The 20,957-nt window shown below is 39.0% G+C and overlaps 1 protein-coding gene across 4 annotated transcripts in view; it reads left to right on the top strand.

Annotated features, from left to right (window-relative positions):
• DIAPH2 (diaphanous related formin 2) overlaps positions 1 to 20,957 on the top strand; it is a 168,468-nt gene that overhangs the window by 91,566 nt on the left and 55,945 nt on the right. For all 4 annotated transcript variants that reach the window (XM_030967679.1, XM_030967681.1, XM_030967680.1 and 1 more), the window contains 2 exons: positions 8,353 to 8,517; positions 16,434 to 16,569. In XM_030967679.1, coding sequence (XP_030823539.1) covers positions 8,353 to 8,517; positions 16,434 to 16,569 — 301 coding nt within the window. The remainder of the gene's footprint in view (positions 1 to 8,352; positions 8,518 to 16,433; positions 16,570 to 20,957) is intronic.

The following is a 20,957-nucleotide window of genomic DNA, read 5'->3' as shown; positions in this document are numbered from 1 at the left end:
GGGTGTGTTTTATTTTGTGGTGCAGGATGGCATTGTTTGAGAGTGTTGACTCCATGGTTTGATTTCTGCGTAGATGCAGACACTGAGGAACTCAGGGCACTGGACATTGTTGGGCTGAGAGGGTGATGGAACCTTCCAGAAATACCTGTGGGCAGGCCTGGGGCAGGAAAAGTAAAAGCAGTACACAGAGACAAAAAATATAGCAGAGAAGTGTTAGTAATTCATCTCCATGAAAAATCCATTGGTTTTTATAGGAGTATTGAATCTGGGAACTAACCTGAGACCTTGTGTTTGTATGCCCTCAGTCATGCCTGATAACAGCTTTTGTAAAGTTCCCCAGATGGTGAATTTACCCAGTTCAGCTGCATTTTCAGGGTCTGTGGGGATTCATTTTTTGTTACCTTACTGTTGCTCTTTAGAGGGGTTTTCTCTCCTTGTTTCCCCCTTGTACAGAAAGAATTAAATCTCTTGTCTTGCCAGACTCAACAGAGCTTTTTAAAGAGCTTTCCACTCCCTTTCCTATCACACAATATTTCTTTTCTTTTTTTTTTTTTTCCTCTTTGATCCATCTTAAAGCAAAGTGAAAATGCTCACCGTGTTCCAGGTGATAACTATAGGATTATTTAGGTATAATCTTTGCTTGGATTGAATTTGAAAAGCACCTAATAATGTGTCATGTTTTACTGCACAATGTTCATTTCTCTTACAACTATTTGATGTCAGAAAAAAAAAAAAGACAAATCCCTTTGGAAATGATCCTTTCTATTTTTACTGGTCTGGGCTAAGGCAGAGTTTTCATAAAGTTAATAGTTTAAAATACAAGAACTTTGGAGCATTATAAATTAAAATTGTGTTATGCAAAGCACGATATCAATTTTCTTTGGCAGTTTATTTCTACCTTCAGGTTTTCATTCCTTTTTACAAAGGAAAGCCCTAATATGAGCAGACACAGGATTATATTGACTCTTTCATATTGGGTGCAGTAAGAATTCTCTGAACAGAAGTGCACGGATGTCTGTGCATTCCATGGCAGTGGGAATGAGGAGGAAATTGATAAATGTCCCAAAGGGGAGGCAGAATGATGTGCAACAGGTGGGGCTGTGGGACAGTCAAGAACTTCCAGTCACTTCTTTTTCTAATTTTTATTTCCTGAAAAACATATATTCCGTGACGTATATAGAATGGACTTTTGTGCATTTAATTGCTGACTTCAGATCAGAGATCTCTGTTGGGTTTTTGGTTGAATCCCCAATATAATGGAGCCGTGCCCCAGGAGGGAGCTGTGTTCTGTTCTGCACCCTGAGACATCCCCTAAATTGTGCTGCAGAGCTGAGGAGGATCCAGAGAGCCCTGGGGAGGAGGGGAGCATTAACAGAGCCTGTGTTGGCTGGCTGGGGACAGAGCTTGGACAGCAGTCTGCAGCACATGGAAACTTATACAGGGGAAAAAATCCTGTAAAGATTCCATAGAATAAAATTCCATGAGCAGAACTCCACTTCTGTGCATGTACCAGAGATTTAATAGCTCCTCAGCTGTGAATCATTGCCTGGGGGAAACTGGGCTTTCATCTTTAAATTTATATTAAACCAAGTTGTCCAGATCACTGAAAGATATTTTTGTAAAGGATTGTGCTTTATGAGAGTGATAATCCATTAGAAATCCATTCTCTAATTACTGTATGCTTATTTTAAAATCAGAAATTGAAGGGGAAGTGCACTCTACAAATGCCTGGAGCTGCAGCTTTGAGATACCAAAATCAAAGTGTCCTGAGATTCTGCTTTAGCAAAACTCTTGGTGTTGATGGAGCTGCTTTCTGCCCTCCACAGTTCTGTTTTCCAAACAGAAACATTTTCTTTTAAAGTGTTTTGGAGGAGAAGGATGTCACCGAGCGAGCAGAGATGCCTGTGAGTAAAGGAAATCTGGATTTCAGGTCCCCATTGCCTGTGAGTCTGCTCTGGGTTTCCCTCTGGCCAGAAGAGTTCTTTAAGTGATTTTTTAGGTGCCTGTTGTCTGAGGGAGAATTTGGAGGGATCCCTTCACTTTCCTGACTTTTCCTTGGGTTAATCCCAGTCACTGGGGCCAAGGCTGTTTGTGGTGAGCTTCTAGCAAATAAATGCTCAGTAAGTTAATTTTAATAATTGCCAAAAAATGTGGGACCGTGTCTGGAGGGGAAAGATGAGTGGAGGGACATACACCACCTTACTCAAATCACATTTGATCTGTGGTTTTACATAGACAGCTGCAAAATAAATTCATTTTAGTGTAGTCTTTAACTTTCATTTTCTCCTATGCTTGAGTTTGTGAGCATTTCATTGCAACAGTTGTTTGTGCTAAACAATTCTCAATTTGCCTTTTTTTTTCCTCAGGTGACATAAAATTCCTTTTCCTCCTTAATTAGGAACATCTGGGCTCTTGAAACATTATACAATCAGCAGTCTTTCAGATTTGTCAAAACAACAAATTGAGGATTTCTTTCCATGGCAGCCTTAAAGGAAACCTAAAAATACAGGGGGGAATTTCTCTTTTCCTTCCCCAACCTTTACCAAAAACTTTCTCTTGCTGAAGTAGCCATCAGATCTGATTGAAGCTTCTGAAAAGCAGCTGCAGTGACAGCTCAAGCATTAATTAAAGCCAGCTGAAGTGAGGGAAAGCTGCCTGATCAAAGAGAGGGAACGTGGCTGCAGCTTCCCTGAAAGATTCAGGGCACACCAAGCTGTAATTATTGTTTAAGGCACCTGATTGTGTGATCCAGAGCTAATAGAATATTTCTAGGAGTGGCCACCAGGCTTTTGCTGAAATTCCTAAAAAGTGATTTTTAACATTGTTAGAGCGCGTCAACACTTGTGTTATTGAAACAGTCACAACAAATTTGAATATAATATGCAAAACAAATTTTACAAGAGCTTTTCGTTTGTACAAGCTGCATTTCTGTTGTTTCCTTCTTGTTTTTATTCATCTAAAGAGATTTTTATCTAATTGTTCTCCAGGGAAGAGATGCTACAAATCCATTACTCTGGCAGCATTTTCTGTCTGATACATGCTTGACTATCATGTTCTGTGTTCCTTCTAATTAATGCAGGAATAGTGATTAATTGTTTTGCCGTCACAAAATAAAAAAGATATTTGAGTTTGGAAAAAAGCTACAAATACCGCTCTTCACACTGTTTGAAATTATTTAAAAATCAGAATACCACAACTGAGAATTAAGAACTAGGTGGTTTTTGTTGCCAGGCAGTATGAAGGCAGTCTCACAGTTCTGGTGATGGCATCAGTGGAGAAAAAGTGTTGCTTTTGCCAGGATGAAAGGTGTGGTTTGTTCCAGTGGTTGTAGAGCTTTTGAAAACTCTCTCTTTAAAATGAGACTATGGAATTTGGGGATTGTTTCTCTGTTACAATAATGGGAAAAAAATTTCTGAGTTCAGGAACTTTCTTTTTCTTTTTCATAGGTGGTTCAGGTTAATTTAGGTTAATGCCTAGCTCTAATTTTGGAGTGCCTTTTTTTAAATATAGATAAGATCTTGCCTTCTCTTTAGCCTGTGGCTTTAGAAATTTTGTCTTTTGTGTTCTCTTTGGAGAGCCAAGTGATCTTATTTATTTTTTAAGTTTTCTTTTTGCTAGCACAGGAAATTGCTAATTTGCCACCTAAATCTTGGAGCCAACTTTCCCAGTATTAACCAGTTCAAGTTTTAAGTTCTGTGGGGCTTTGTCCCTTGGAATGAATATTTTATAAAGTAGGCCCTTGTTTATCAGTTTTTGCCCAGAGACTTCCTCTGGGACTTTCAGAGAATTGAGCAGTGATCTTTGTGTCCTCGTTAACAGAAGTACAAATAAAAAAGTAATATTGAAATGATGTTGACTAAAGCTTTCTCCTGTGCATAGCAATGTGGTGGAAACAATGGAAATTCTTTTCATTATAGAGAAGTTTGAACACAGCAAAGTGAATTGATTGCTTAGAGCTGGGAGGAAGTAAACACTGACAGATTTTTTAGTGTTTACCAAGATGAAAGTTTTATGGCCATTTAGGCACAAGTCAGAAATTTCATTTTAATTAATGTGAATTAATTGTTATTCTGAGATTTTGGGAGAAGGAGCAGGTTGAGCCAGGGTTGTTCTTGGATGGCTGTGACCTTTCTGTTCTTCATTCCCACAAACACAAAACCCACTGAAATCCTGGTTTTTTTTCAATGAATGCAATTGTTACATAATTCTGATGGTTAATGACAATTTCAGGTACTAAAGGGACAAAGGGGGAGGCAGAGCCCTCCTTGCTGAGAACCCCCTGCTCCACTGTGCTTTGCTTTGTTTGGGTTTTCCCTGAGCCGTTCTGTCTAACCCTGAATGATGAGGTAATTTGCTTTGTAATGACAAAGAAATTCTCACACTCAGCTTTTTATGGTATTTTATTGGGGAATCTTTCAGCTTTTCAGAAGCACATGATTTTGTGTACACAGACAAAGTTGGGCTCCTGCTATGGCTCTTGGCTTCTTTGGGCTCTGATTTGGGTAGAGTGTATTGCAATGAAGATTTCTGCAGGTTTTTTGTTTTGTTTTGTTTTTGCAAAGGCTTCCAACAGGAGGAAAAGATTAGGGATATAATTGTGATTCATAATTACCTGTGCATGCTCCAGAAGTCTTGGCTGCTGTGCAGTCACAGAGATGCAGTATGGATGGAGTGAGTGATGAAATTGTTAGCATGTGTTTACATCCTGATAGCAGGTGAAAATGGAGCTATCAGTGGGAATGACTTAGTGCTATTAAAGCTGAATTTCTGTCTTCAGTTAACAAGTTCTGTTTGCATTGCCACAGTTCAATTCAAAGAATGCTCTATTATGAATGAGCTGAGAGATTAGAAACTAAGAGCTCTTGTGCATCCTTCATTAAAAATGACACCATTGACTCAGACTTTCTCTTCTAACAGGTTAAAACAGATATTTAGCCTGGTGGTTCCTCAGGCCAGAATCCTGCTCTGCAATGGCACGCAAGAAAATGTGGAAAAACCAAGGTTCTGAATAAAGTACTTTCTGCTACTTGAATAAGCACCTTTAAACTTGATAGTAAAAAAAAATCAGTGAATTTTGGTTTGGTTTAGAGTGGCGAGAGTGAAACCAAGTTTGGAGTTTTTAAATGAGCACTTGGCAAAGCCTCAATCTCTCTTCAGGAAATCTGTTGGATGAAGGATTGCTATTACACAAAGCTGACACACCTCAGACTCCTCAGTGACTTTTTTCATGAAATGGTGTTGGCACATCTGGCTGTGCTCCCCTGGATCACCACGTTTCCAGGGGATGTTTCCCACTACTAATGTGTTAGAAGTAGGAAGGTTGGATGAGGCACACAGAGAGTGGCAGTAACTTTGTTAATATTGCATGCTCTATGACTGGGAACTATTGTCCTTACAGCTCTGCCTTGTCTTCTTCAAAATGAAGCCCAGCTGAAATCCTCAATTCTCCCTTGGCTCACCCTGTTCATCTGTCTTGCTGACACCCCTCTGTCTTGCAGGCCATCTGTTAAAGATATTTCTTACTTGCAGCTCAGTACTGAATAGATAAAAAATAATAATGTTGAAATTACGGTGTCTATTTCTAGAGTGGTGCTTTAAAATATCTCTTTTCAGTAGCACTGCTGGGGTTTTTTAGTGCTTACTGTTGTTATTTGTTATGTGAGTGCAACATCAGTGGAGAGCTGGGAGCTCTGTCTCCAAGAACAGGCTGCAAATCTGGAATTGTCCAAGTATTTTATTTTTTTTCGGACTTTTCGGTCATTTTTGGATTTGTATTACATAATGTAAGATTGTTTTTAAAGGATCCACTGGATTAATTTGTACATTTATGTGTATTTCTTTTTTGGTGAGCTGCTCACTACAGCAATCTGCTGACTTGAAGGCAATTCATGTTTTTCTAAAATTTTTAGTCTGTGCTCAATAATTCACTAATGTGCCATTATTACCTATTTAATGTATTCTTGCCATTAAACTTTCATTTCCTTTTGTGCAGTTAAATGTCACTGAAGACTGAACTGCACCAGGTTTATCTTGAGATGAGCAGCGCAACAGTCCAAGCTTGAAATTCTAATCAAGCAGCTTAAACTTGTTTTCAATAAACTGAGAATTAGGTGTTGCCACTGCTGTGGCACTGTTTGGGCAGATAATATTTCAAAATCATGATTTTATAAATTAATATCCATCACTGAGTGGGTTTCTATTTCTAAATGAACTTTAGGAGCTGCCAGCTTTGCTCTTAGGCCACGAGGCTTTAGTTGAGAGGATTGCTTGGAAAAATTGATATTGATAAAGTTTTCAGTCATGCTTTTAAGAACAAATTTTTAACTGTTTATTTATATTTATTTGTGACTGCCTCAGCTAAAATGGGCACATCCAGGTGGGATATTTGGCCCCTTTCCATGGAAGGTATTTTCAGCTCTGTTTCCCTTGTGCAGGGACAGCCTTTAGGTGCTCAGCAGCACCCAAGAGTTGCAGAACCACTGAGAACAGAACACCCACCTGCATCTCCAGGCTTTACTCTGCAGTTTACTGACTGTTTTCTGCAGGATCCCTTCTGGGTTTGGTCTTATCTCAAAAAGAAATGGTTTTTTTGGGTTTTTTTTTTTAGGATTTCTCTGTGTGTCTGTGCCCTGTGTGGTTTGCAGAGCCTGGGATGTCAGCAGTGGGGTGTGATCAGAAATGTGACCCCAGCAGGCTCAGAAATGAGAGGGGAACACTGGGGAGAGGCTGGAGCAGAGCTCTGCCCTGGTCAGCACCAGAATTCCCATGGAAGGAGCTGCCAGAGGGAGAAGCCATGGATCTGTAGCTCAGGGAACCTCTCCTGTCCTTCACTCTTTCATCAGCCTCAATCCACCATCAGCAGAGCTGCTTGCACCCTGGAGCAGATGTGCTTTGCCCAGTCATTTGTGACTTGGTGGCTCCAAACAACCCCACAGAAGAAAAGAGCAGACTGAAATGCACTTGCTTTGAGGCAAAGCAAGGTTTCCTTTAGTAGCTTGCACCCTTCCTCTAGTTCCAAAATAATTGTGTTTATATATATATATATATAGTTATATATAATGTAGTTGTATATATATTTTTATATATATATAAAATATAGTTATATATATAAATATAGTTAAATATAGTTATATATAGTTATATATAATATAGTTTAAAATATATATTATAATATTAGTATATATCTATATCTAGGATATATATTTATATATAAAATATATTATATGTATATAAAATATAGTTATATATAGTTATGTATAATATAGTTTAAAAATATATATTATAATTTAGATATCTATTCTAGAGATATTATAGATAGATATATATAGAAAATATATAGTTATATATACTATAGTTTTATTTTTATATATATAAATATAGTTATATATAGTTATATATAATATAGTTTAAATTATATATATTATAATTTATATATCTATTCTAGCGATATCATAGATAGATTTATTTAGGTTTTCTTCATGTAGGGAGAGAAAAGCACCACATTTTTCTGTTTAAAAGCATTATGTCAAACTTTTAATGATGGCTGCTGGGATGAAAGTCAATCTCAGTCTCATTTCCAGGCTTCCACACTTCCTAAGGAAAAAAAAAACAACAAAACAAGACTTGTGTTGTTCCATGGTGCTTTTCTCACTAATAATTTCTCAAAGCTGTTTGTCAGTTTGCTGGGATGGGTGGGTGGATATTTCATTTTTGTAAGTTGGGTGAAATTACAGAGTTGAGATTGTGCCTCAGAAAGTGAAGCTGATCCAGGCAGCCTGAGGCATGCACTGTGTGCCTGGGCAGGAAAGAACCCACAGAGCAGAATTTGGTGATAAAAGGCCAAGAAAATGAGATGTCATACTGTGTGAGTTTGTCACTGGTCGTTATGCACATTTTATATATAAAATATATGTGTGAGGTGGGGGACATGGCTTCACTGGAGCATTGAGACCATCGATTCTCAGAGCAAACTGAATTTCACTGGGTGTTTCCATAGAATTCTTTTTATGAAATTGTTCATCTCTTCAAATAAAAAGGCCTACAGCAGTTAAAAATTTTATAGAGGAAGTTGTATTCTGTGTCAGTGGCAAATCTTCACCATTGGAAAGGGATGATTTAATGGAAGCATTGCCATGAACTTGCAGACATTATTAATATTAATTCATAAAATGCTCATATTAATAATTACTAATATTAATCTAGTAAAATGTCATATTTGGAAGCACATTTTGCAGTTGTAGTCTTTGTACTGAGAGCTCTTTCCTTGTGTACTGTTTCCTTTATTTACTGGGTTTTTATTTTTGTTCCTTTATTTGTGCTGCATTTGAGGCATTTTCCTTAACAAAACCTCACAGCTTTGCTGAGAGTGCCCGAGAACAATATGAGAAACTGTCCAACATGCACAACAACATGACAAAATTGTATGAAAATTTGGGAGAATACTTCACCTTTGATCCCAAAACAATAAGCATAGAAGAATTCTTTGGTGATCTGAGCAACTTCAGAACTCTGTTCTTGGTGAGTAATACCTGCAAAATGTTTTATGTTTTCTTGTTGATTTTTTTTCTCCCAGTTTTAATTCTTTCCTTGTCTCTCTATGTTTTCTGTTATGCTTAATTTTGTGTTTTCTTCCATGGCAGGAAATTGGGTGAACATATCCAGAATTATTTAGATTTCGGTCGTGACATATTGTCCTCCAGTGTGTAAGGTGACAACTCAACTGTGGATAAGGTTGAGCTCAAATTTAATTCAACTTTAATATTTTAGCAATGTAATGAATCAGGTTTAATGGACCAGGGCAAACATTAAAAGTTCACAGTGAAGGATTTTTTTTTTCTATTAGGGGCAAAAAAATGAACAAAAAAAGAATTAAGATTTTCTGCAACGTTTTGGTGCTTGCAAGAGGTTTCCCCAGAGGAAAAATATGCTGAAATTCCTTTAATCTGTGGGATTTACTTTGAAAAAGTAATAAGTACTGATAAGAATTCAGGAGCAATCAGATAAGAGTGGGTAGAGAACATCTCCAACCATTCCCTGGAGCAAGCACTGTGTTAAATTTGTCCTGTTCCCATTCCTGACACCCCCCTCTCCCTCCAAGGGCTCCCATCAGCTTCCTTTGGTGTTTTGATGATTGGCTGAAGTGTAATTCCAGGTATTTTATAACTATTGATGGCTTCTTTTTTCCTGTTTGTCATTCTTTTATGTTCTTGCTGGAACAAGAACTGTCTGTTGGATAATTCTCCTTTCCTGTGCCATGAGCCAGTTCAGTTCGGAGGCTCCAAATTCCTCCAGGTGGCTGCAGTACCACAGGAATTAACTACAGCATTTCCACAGGATTCCCCTGTGCCACTGGAACATGAGCCAACTTCAAGGCTGGAGAATAAATAGAAAGGTGTATTCTCTTGGAGGCAGCTGCAAATTGAATTGAAAGTAGCAAAAAGCGTGGTTTGTTGTGGGTTTTCTTTTTTTTCCTCTGTTTGTTGTGGGTTTTCTTTTTTTTTTTCCTCTTTGCAGTTGAAGATCCACTGGAAAATAGCATTTCTTTAATATTTAGAACTCTTCTGAAGAAGACATATTTTTTTTAGATTTTTAGTCCTTTATTCCACTGAAAGTGAACACAAATTTCCATTGTCCTTGAGGACAACCTGATACAACATCAGGCCCAAAAGGATCAGGCTCTTATCAAATAATGATTAATCAGCTGCCTGGAGCAAGATGCCAGTTTGTTCTGTTCCATTTTTTGTCTTTAACTTGCTGTCTCACACTCTGTATCAAGTGACCTGTAATGTTTTCAGGCTGTCACTTTCTCAGTGTTTGTTTGTGTTGGTGGCAGAGGATTTAAAAACCTCCACCAAATGTGTCACGCCTGCATTTGTAAATGAACATAAACTTCCTTTCCTGTGCTGTGGAAGTTGTATGAAATATGCACCTCAGCACTAGATTGGAAAATTTTCTTTTTTCTTAAAAAAGTTTTTATTTTTTCCTAAAATTTCCTTTTTTCCTTTTCATTTAAAAACCCACTTAAGAGCTTTAGATTTTGTTTGCTCTGTGGGCTTCTTTTAATGCAGATGGTCTTAAAGGTGAATTTTGAGTCTAAAAAAACAAAGTTGTTTTTGAAGCAGGAAAATGGATTTTTGGGTCTAGTTGCATGAAATGCAGAGAGGCTGTTTTGTTTGGAGTGATATTTTTAATCTGGTAGACACTTTTATCAGTGGTGACTGCTTCCCTCACATTCGTGTAAATGCAGCTCTTGAATAAAGAATTAAATCTTAAAATACATTATGAATGTACTTGGAGGACAAGGGTTCATTCCAGTTTCAGGCAGTTTTTAAGCAGATGTGAGTAACTCATCAGGTGGCAGAATGAGAGATGGGTTTGGTAAAACAGCAGAGAAATAAATTGTCCTTTTGTATCAACACTGCTATTGATTGATGGCTGCTGTGTGCCCTCAGTGCAACATCCACAAAGTGAAAATCTCCCCAAAATGAGGAGGCACATTAAATGATCAGCAAACTGAACACTTTTTATTGGTGCCCACCTCTCTGGGCTCCAGGATTTTGTGAGATTGATGCCCTGACCCAGACAGGACAGGAACATCAGTTATGTTGCCTTCATACCAAGCAGCTTTTCCCACAGTGCATTCAGCATCCTGGGTACAAATGGACCTGTAAGACCCTTCCTTCTCCCTAATATTTGTTTGTTTATTACTTGCTACAGAGGAAGTTTCAAGCTCTGTGACTCAGGAGTGGTTTTTGTGGTGGCTTTTTTGAAGTGTCCCTGGAATGCAGCAGGTCATTTGCTGCAGTAATACAACTCAATGAATCTACAATACATAAATAAATACATAATAAACATCTGATTTACCATGAAATACAGTGCATAGTCAGGCTAAATTCCCAGCTTTCAAACTCATAAATTGTGTTTGTAATTCAGGAGTGGTTTAAAAGAAAGGCTCTATTTATTCATTGTTCTCTTTGGTTATTTGTCTGGGAATACACTTCATCCCTTCTGCCTAAAAAGTAACAGTTCTTTAATGCAGCCTGAAAGATAACAGTTTCCAGCTAGCAGGAAGCTGGGAAAAAATAAAGAATAATGAGCAAGAAGTATTTTCTTCAGCGAAATTTCCCAAGAGGTGGTACCACAAGTGAAACACTGTCCTTATTAACAGGCAATATACAGCAAACCCTTCCTCAAAACCCGAAATACAAACCTTTTGTGAGCTCTCCCAGTTCTCATCTGAGTGTACACGTTCAGAATAGGTTTTAATCATTATCCTGAACAAATCAGGAATTAGGGGTGGGTTAGGAAAGGATGCAGGTGGTGGAATTCACATAGGAGCAGTAACTCAGTTTATTTACAAGGGGTTAGTGCTGCTAGATAAGTGCTTTGTTCATGGTGTAAAACACAATGATGGCATTTCTCTTGGAAGCTCCCCAAAAGGTGCAAAAATAAAAAATAATAAAAGAAATGAAACTGAGTTCAGGTACACTGTGTTGGCAAAGGTAGGAATGACTGCCTAGCTGGAGTTGGGGTTTTGTTCTGACCTTGTTGTTTCTCTCTTGAGGTGGCTCTTTGTGGATGGGGGAGAAGCACTGGATGCCACATTTCAGGGTAGAGATGCCATGGATTAAGGAATATTTTCACAAGTTATAGTGGAAAGCATGGTCTGAGGAAAGCACGAAGTTAAATTTCCTAATCTTGAATGGAACGGGCTTCAAAAGTTTTCTTTAGGTTTTTTTTCCGTTTTATATTCAGCGATGGTAGCAGTGAGTCCAACTGAGAAATGTCATTATTTCCAGGCATTATCTTTGGAAGTTTGTAATATTTAAATGAGGATTTTGAATCCTCATTCCACTCTGAGAGCAAAGCCTGGTTTGGGATTTTGGCTGAGGCAGAGCTTAAGCCGTCGCGAAGCTCTTGTGAAGCTTTGCCTTCATTACCTGCCCTGGGTGAGGCCCCTGGGGCTGTGCCAGGGCCAGCAGAGACCCTGCACAGATGATGTGTGCAGGCTGCAGCTGCCAACACCTGCCCTCAAACCCGTCCGAAAACTCTTGTGTTGGAATGAACCCGACTTCTCTAACACCTCCAGAGTTTTCTTTCCCGTAGATCACCTTAGCCTCATCATTCTGTTTGTTCCTATATCCCATTAAGATAATTTGATAATTGGAATCTGTATTTGTCTTAATTGTGACTCCAGATTGATCGCTGCATTATTGCAGCTTCATTTAGTGGGATGCTGCTGGAGTCAATTACAGCTCATTCCCTTCCCCAGGTTCAGATTTGCTTGCTTGGCACGTGTAGGAAAGCCCAGGCAGGCTGCTGGAGCTGCTAATCCTGTCAGAACACAGTGCAAGGTGTAAGAAACCTCAAGGAAGGAGGTGCAGCTGTGGCAGCGTGTCCCTGCAGTGTCGTTTTTCCCACATTTGTTATTTCTTTGCAGTGTAATGCCACCCACCCTCTGCAGTGCTTCCTTCCACAGCCCACCAACCATGTCTTTCAGGAAGTCTGCAAAGTCTTTCCAAGCCAGGCGCTTTTATTTTGTTATTTAATTACATTTTGTCCTTATATACTACACTGGGTGTAATTCTCACAGTCTCTTTTAAAATCTGTCAAAAATTTCTACCCAGAAACTTTGAAACCTTTCAGCGTGTCACATTCAAGGTCCTGCTATTAAAAAGAGTAATTCAGTTTTTTTATTGGATTCAGGCTCTTGTAAGAACAGTTCTTACAGGCTTACCTTAGAAAGAATTTTTGTTAAAAAGTCTAAAGGCTTGTACTCACATGATGATGTGCCAGAACACTGATTTTTGTCTTCCTTGGTCCAGAGAGATTGCTTTTGGAACAAAACAATAATTGGTCTGCCCTGGGCTGTGGTTTCTCTTTTCGGGTTGTACCCAAACAGACATTTGTTTTCCTGAGGTTTTCTAGTTGTGTGTTTTTTGTAAAGACAATGATACAGCTTTGTTTTTGTGTGTGTACTTCAGCTCTGGGTCTCTATCAGGAATAACCTGAACGAGGTGTGAGTGTTTATTCTGCTCTCCAAAACCAGTCCCAGACCTGTCCACTCAAGGCCCATTTAATAATGATTCCAACTTATTACCCAGTGCAGTAATTAAGTGGTACCCAGCAGCTTTTCATTGGTACTGTTAAATTTGTTTAGTAACCACTGCAGAGCTCCTGTGCCTGGGCAGTTTTTGGTGGCTTTGCACCCAGCAGCAAACCCCTGTCCCTCCCTGGGCAGGCAGCTCCCCTTGCCAAGCCCTCTGTCCAAACCCAGACATCTCTGTCCCTGGGTCACTGTCCCAGCCTCATCCTCTGCTCAGTGCTTCACTGCCACCCAGCAGGAACTCAATTTGCCTGCCCTTGTTTAATGCCATCTCTTTTCCATTATTTCCATGGGGATAACAATGTATTTAAATGTGTTATCCTCCAAGGAACACCCAGGAAAGATCTCCCTTTTACATGCACGCTGATTGCTCGATCTGCTGTATTTTAACTCTGAATTTCTGTAGATTAACTTCCAGATAATCTGAGTTGGTCATTCCTAATGATTTATGGCTGGAGAAGATTATTTTGCTGGAAGTTCAGCTGACATATTTTGCAGTTGCAAGGCAAATTTGGGGAAGGCCTGAGGGATCACAGGCTGCCTCATTATTGGTGCATGACCGCTTTGCAGCCAGCTGCATCTTTAATATCCAGGGAGATTTGTGCATTACAGTTTGTTTTCTTTCTTCTTGTTTTTAATAATTTACCTTCGAGAGTCTATTTACAACCGTGTCGATGTGTGAATGTGTTTGTCTGTCAAAACTTAAGATATGTGCAGAATGCAAGAGATGCATTAATTTTTTATTTGCTTCTTAAGGAAGCCGAGCTGTAAACTGGCAGTGCTGAGTACCAGAGCTGCACTTCAGTGAATCCTAATAAACACAAGGGGGAACATCAAACTGTGTGCTCCTTCAACTAACTCACTTAAAAAGAGATAATATTCCTTGCTGAATCTCTTTGCTCTGCTAGGAGAGACAATAATTCGGTTTTGGTTTTATTATAACAAAGCAAACCCACACTCAAACTTTCTCTAACTTTTAATTTGCTGTTGAATTAGCAAAACTGCTTGCCCTTATGCACCAACCAAAATAACAGAGGGTCATGAAAAGCCCATCAATAAAAGGGTTTTATGCATTTAAATATTTCTGTCTGCTGAGATTCACTCAAAAATTATTTCCCTTTTTGCATGCACTTACATGTTTTCAGAAGACAGCATCTAGATGAGTACTTTTCAAAATGTGCTCTAAAGCTGTTGAAAAGGCTTTTATTCTTACCAGAGGATTGCTTCTTTGTCTGATTTCTAGCTGTTAGATTAGTTTAGTTTTAATTGGAGAATAAATTTAGTTGTCCAGTAGATCCCTATGAACAGTGGTAAGTTCTTTGTCACTGTATTGCAGTATCAAAACTGGTGATTTTTATTCCCTCTTTTAAAAGCAATTACAGAACTATTTTTATTTTTTTTTTTAGTTTTCAAACTGATCTTTACCTTTTGAAGTAATTCAGCCTGCAAAACTACACAGAAAGGGGATCACTGGCATTTGATAGTTTAAAAAAAAAACCCTGCTAATCTGGAATAGCACTGTTCTGTGTTAGAAGAAATCCACTGCAACTCAAATGTTTGGAAGAGAAAAGGTCTGGGGGAATATAAAAGCATGCCATGAGAGAGAAAAATAACCCTTTGCAGCAGAACTGTAGGAAATGAATCTGAAAGATTGATACAATTCAGGCAGAGCAGATGCTGTAGAAACCACTCTACACCTGAGTCCAAATTCTCTTTATTTGCATTCATCATCCATCAATTTTGAGAAACTATGATCAAATTTGTTAGTAATATTAATTTAAATATAAAGTATGCTTATAAATATAGATGAAAATAGATTTATTTTGCTTTCTGCACTGACTCTGATAGCGGGTGGGAGTATGTTCTTGCCAATGATTTATTTCCAGCTTTCATCTAAGTCTGACTAAATGTATAGCAGTAAATGACATAACAAATATGGAATGGGTAGGAGTCCAACTGCCTGATGGAGGGGAGTAACAAGCAAGTCCATTCCAGGAGGTGGATGGGTGTAGATAGATAAAAAGGGCTACTCTCACACAGAGTTATCAATATTTTCTTATCTTGCTGTTCTGCAAGAAGATTAAACCTTTCTTTTGAATGGCTTTTTGGGTTTTTTTTTTAATCACCATTGGTATCCATTCTGTTTTATGAAGTGCAGTCTGAATCTTCCTTCAGATGGAACTCATAGAGTTTGGCTCAAGGAGAATTTCCAGATAAAATTTAACTTTAGAGCTTGTTTAGTTCAGCCTGCTGGTAGAAAATGTGATGGAATCTGTGATGTGATCACAGGATGTCAGCGGCAGCTGAGCTACCAGTGCAACCATGACATTTCATATTTGCTTTTTCTGTAAGACCGGGGGCATTTCCTCCCATTCCAGCCTGGGAAGCTGCAGTAAAGTGAAATCTCTGTCAGGGGGGATTGAATGTGCAGTGACAGAACTGTCCAAAACCAGAAGGGACAAGACATTGGCTTTGCCCTTTAGTTGCCTTTTTTTCTGGAAGAAAAGGTGTTTGTGGTGTTTGTGCTGCAGCTGGCTCTGTGCTGGGGCAGTGAGTGCAGCTCGTGGTGCAGTTCCTGGTGCAGTTCTTGGTGCAGTTTGGAGTGAGGCTGTGGGTACCAGCAGAGTCTCTGCAACACAGGCCTGAAATGTGGTGTTTGACCTCAGGAAACCCCTGAAATGGCACGCTGGAAGATGCTGCCCCTTGCTTGAATGAATATTTTGTATTTGGAAGCATTTGGGAGTCTTGGATTTTTAATTTGCTCTATATAGCAAATATATAACCTATTACCTGAGAGACCTCAGGTATAACCTGTTACCTCAGAGACCTTTAAGTCATAACCTAAAAATTCAACTATTTTCCATTTGTTCTTCTGTGTTTTCTGAATTTTAGACATCAAGACTGGCTATTTCAACAAAAAAATTTGATGAATTATATTTCAATTCTAGCACTTGAGTTTCAGCCACTTGTAATTGAATTTCCATCACAGTGGACACTTGGCTTCCTCCCCACTCATCCCTCCTAAGAGCTTGGCACAGGCTTAAGGTAGACTTGCAGTCTTAATAGGGAAAATACAAACATGTTGCTGCTGGAAAATTATTTTTTTTCCTTTATCATAAATACAAAGCAATTTCAGTTCCTCATTGCTTTGATCAACAGCTCTCACATGTACAAATAATGTGGTGCATTATGTTCCTCCCAAGATTTCTGACCATGCTCCAAGTATTGGGTCAAGTTCCTCGTTTCTTCTCCTCTTATTTCATTTCAAAGCAGGTTATTTTGGTTCTCCTCAGTGCACAGACACTCACATTCCTTTCCTCTAATGCAGGAGGCATTAAAAGAAAACAACAAAAGGAGAGAATTGGAGGAGAAGACCAAGAGGGCCAAGCTGGCCAAGGAGAAGGCGGAGCGGGAGAGGCTGGAGAGACAGAAGAAGAAGCAGCAGCTGATTGATATGAACAAAGGTAAGGCAGCACTTTTCGCTGAGAGATTGCCATTGAAAAAGGCAAAACCAAGTCAGGAGTAATAAACTGAAGGCTATTTCTGATCAATATGAGAAATACTTACTGGCTGTTCTGAAAGGTGGAGAAAGTTCACTTTTCAAAGTGGAAAATTCTGTTTTGTTTCAGCCTACCTGGTCATGTCACCCCATTTCTGCCACTTAATGTGTGTAATGTTCCTTTCCAGGCGTGTTGTTGTGAATTATTGCCTTTCTTGCATTTGTAGCACTTAATTGATTTTTTTTTTTTCCTTATGGATTGACTTCCAAGAAGAAGTGTCTTCCTTGCTTTGTTGTTAATTTCATTCTGTAAACATCTCTATAATCAAGGCATTGTGGCAATTAATGTCTTTCTTTTTGGGCCTGGGGGTCTGTGTTAGGATGGATGTTCTCCCAGTAGTCCTATTAGGAGCTGGGAAATCTGGTTGAGCTTGGAGCCTGAGTACAGAGTGACATTTCAGCACGATAAAAAGCAATGTGTTGAGCTTGTCAGCTGGGAGAATATTGTATTTCACATGAGACCCCTGTGACAGAGAGCGAGGTAAGAAAGCAGAAGGAATGGGGTGGCCTTGATACTGATGCTGTCCAGATTTCCAGAAGGTTGTAAAATAGAGGCTTTATTCTCTACCTGACTCCAGAAGGCAAGTAGAGGGAAAATTGGATTTAGGCAAGAGATCACTTGCAGGTTTTTGTTCAGTTTCTATGAGTTTGTGTTAATCTGCTAATCTGACCCAGCAATAAAAACACCTGTCCTTGTTATCCATTTAACAGGCCCTGCTCAGGGAAAAATGCTGCAGTGGTACCACAAATCCTGTTATCTTTGGCCTTGCTGGCACTGGCACTGCCTGGAATGTTCTGTAGGAATTCTTGTCTGTGGATGACAAACTTTATTATTAGATCATGTAAAGATTAGTCTAATTTCAGTATAAATCCTGTTATATTAGTCCTATTTCAGTATAGCTATAAGCAAAATGTAGAACTTAAACACAGGAGGATGCATAAATGCATTTTCTTTTTTTGTGAAGTGAAACCAGTGAAGGTTTCTAATGAGACTTTTCTAATCCATTCTTTCAGCATATGATGAATATTTCTTTAATATCTGCCACCTGCCACAAAAATATCCATGGTAAAATGGACAGGCACTTTTGTGAGAAGCAGTTCAATATCCTTTCAGCAGCCTCCCTCTGCCAGAGTGCTCGAGAGTTTATTTCAGCTGCCACTGAGGACGCTGCAGGCAGAGTTTGGTGAGCTGGTGAAAAGTGTGGGAAGCCCATGGGAGGCTTTGTCAGTGGCCTGGGCTGTGCTGAAGGGCTGGAGCTCTCAGACTGGAGTTCCAACTTCTGCAGTCTCCTCAGCTCAGCCCTGAGAGCACACCTTCATTTTTCTGCATTTTCCCTTCCCTTTCCAAGCAGGTGAGGGGACACCACTCTGAGCAGTACAAATCACACTGACAGCATTCTGCTTTCCATCAAGAAAGTCTTTTCCTATTAAATGATACAAGTAAAGTTCCATTTTGCATTGTAGTCCTCTCTCAATGGAAATGCAAATGTATGAATGTCTTTACACGGCCCAGTGCACCAAAACTGCCATTTAAATAACTGATGTTTGGTAACCTGTGACACAAAGTTAGTTTAATACTTCTACAATATTTTTTTCCAATTTGTAAATATTTTAAAACACCCATTTCACATATTACAGCTCTGCTGCTATGGTGGGAGGAAGGCTAAACCTCCATCCCCAGTGGATTCCATGACATTGATATTCAATTGACTATTTTTGCCAAATAACTAATTTTTTCTTGATGCAGCTACTTCTGTGTGCTCATTGCTGCTTATATAAACAGTTTGTAAATTTGTCTAAGTGAATGTGACACAGCAGGCTTAGAGGAAGGAGGCAGATGTCCTCTCAAGCTGTCACTTGGACAAGGTGATTTTCACCCAAAGGCTCATTTTAACCTCACCCTCTCTCAGCTCTTGCTCTGCATCTCCCAGAGTCAAATTTGACTCAGAGCTGTAGCCTTTGAAGTCACAGCAATTGGCTTCTCTTTTTGACAGCTTCTTGTGCAGTTCTATAAAAATGATTTTTTTCCTGTTTTCTGACTATTCAGTGACCACTTTTTGTGTGGTCACAGATTAGGTTAATGATAATTAATTAACTGAAAATTAATATCTGTTTCCTGGTGTAACTGTAGAAAAGCACAGTGTGGCCAGAATCAAGAATTGTTCTAAATATTTCCTAGTGATGAAGTAACTCAGACTTTGGCAGTGTTTTGAAGACCACTTTACTCAGTTTGGTGGTTTGTGCTTTGTGTAACTGAGCTGCCACATAAACACTACATGTAAACTGATAAAAAAACCTGCTGAACATTCCAAAATATTTAAAGATTTATGCAAAAAACTAAAAAAAAGCCCATAAAAATGAATATTTCAAAAAGTTACCAAGATGGTTAGCACCTGAAAAGCCCAGGTTTCCAGGTGAGGTTTGGAGGCACAGAAATATTTGTGCCTTATGCACACACCTGCAGATCTGGAGTTTGGCAGCTCAAATCATGAACAATTCCTTCTCCTTATGGGAGATGAATTGGGAGGAGAAGCCTTTCATGACTCCCATCTGATTCAACATCTGCAGAATTCCTGCAGCATTGCCTCTGTGTGCATGCCTGGAGAGAGAGAGCAGAATTGGAGAATTCAGCTTCCTGGGAGCTGCAGAGTGTCTGGCTGCAATTCTGATGCAAATGTTATTTAATCAGAAACAGTTTTGCTCTTCATTATATCTGATTGCCATGGCAATTAAAATCACCTTTTAACTACCAGCATTCGGATAAAAGATAGAATGAGCTTTCTCAGTCCCAATTAGGGCTGAATTAATTGTTTTGAAGCCATATTACCATTCTCCCTAATGCCAATGAAGGTAATGCCAGTGCAGTTCTGTGCTGGAGGTTGATGGATATTCCTGCTTTCCCTTTCCAAGTGCCCCCTTAGAAGATTTCATGGGGTTTTCATTCAGACTGTTGTGTTCTGTTTCCTTGAGCTGGTGTTTGATTTCACTGGGGCAGGATATCATTCCAGGGCTTGCTTTTGCTGCAGTTTTCTGATGATTCTGTGCTTTTGTGGTTGGTTTGTCTTCCTTCCACGTCCTTTAGCATAAACAGAAATCCATACTAAGCTTATTACGAGTTACATGTTATTTTGTAAATGTCTTTTTGGATTTCTCTATTTGCTGGTGATTGGCTGGGGTACCTGAAGTGGTAAATCTTGGCTCTTATTTACATTTTAAAGATTATTAGTTTGTGGTGCTGGATGTCAATGAGGCAAATGTTGAAATTCCTTTGGGAAGTCATTATTTTTCATATTGACATTGATGGTCTGTTTGAATATGCTGCACACCTCCTGAAACCTGGTATTCACAGAACAAAAACCAGACTGAGCTTTGCATTATGCTTCAAGGCGAGCATCTACAGGTTTGAGTTTTCCTCTTCAAAGCAGTTCTGCAGGAATTGCTAAAAAACTTTGTAAGAGCTGTTTGTGCAGAGTTTAAAGGGGTCTGGAGAATGGGGGGAGTGTCAGAGTTACTGAACTGCTGCTAAATGGGTCAGAAACAGCTGAGGAGAAATTCAAATGGATGTGAGCATGGGCAGGAAGTTAGAAAGAAATTACAGCTTGAAATTTAATCTCACCTTTAAATGTTCTGCTCTGGAAAATTTTGGTTTTGATAATGAAGATGGCCCATATGGTACTTTCTGATTTAGTTTATTGGGGGGAAAAATTATTAGACTGACAAATCTGTGATTGGGATAATTGCAGGGAAGAAAGAGAAATGGGATTCTTTTCTCTTAAAAGTAGGTTTCTTGGGGACTGTTTACTGAGCAGTAACAAGTAGTAACTTCAGGGAGTTTTCTATGCAAATTCAGCTTTTCCTTAGAGAAATTATTTGTGTTTCAAAAAGTAGGTACTGTTATTAATGTTGAAAGTAGCCTTAATTTTGTTTATCTCGATGTAACTGCTGTAAAACAGTTGATATTTTGTAGAATTTACAATGTTAAAAAGCATTTCAGAAATAATTATTGCTCAGCCTTACTTTAAGGCTGGTTCAGGAATCAGGGTGGGATGGGGAGCAGAATCACCCTTAGCTCAGTGTAAGGGCTGCTCAGTGATAAGAAAAAAACCCCTGAATTATCAACAGCTTCCAATTCCAAAACACAGCCCCCACCAGCTGCTGTGAGGAAAATTAAATCTATCCCAGTCAAATCCATCATCAGTATTAAAAAAAAGAAAGTAAAAAGTCATCAGGAACGTGTAAGAACTCTCCTCAAAATGTGTTCCCAAAACTCCTTTTTTCCCTAAGATGTTAGAG

Source organism: Camarhynchus parvulus, chromosome 4A (assembly GCF_901933205.1).
Source record: "Camarhynchus parvulus chromosome 4A, STF_HiC, whole genome shotgun sequence".
Classification (NCBI taxonomy): Eukaryota; Metazoa; Chordata; class Aves; order Passeriformes; family Thraupidae; genus Camarhynchus; species Camarhynchus parvulus.
The sequence above is the reverse complement of the archived record's forward strand: the minus strand, read 5'-3'. Positions and strand labels throughout refer to the sequence as shown.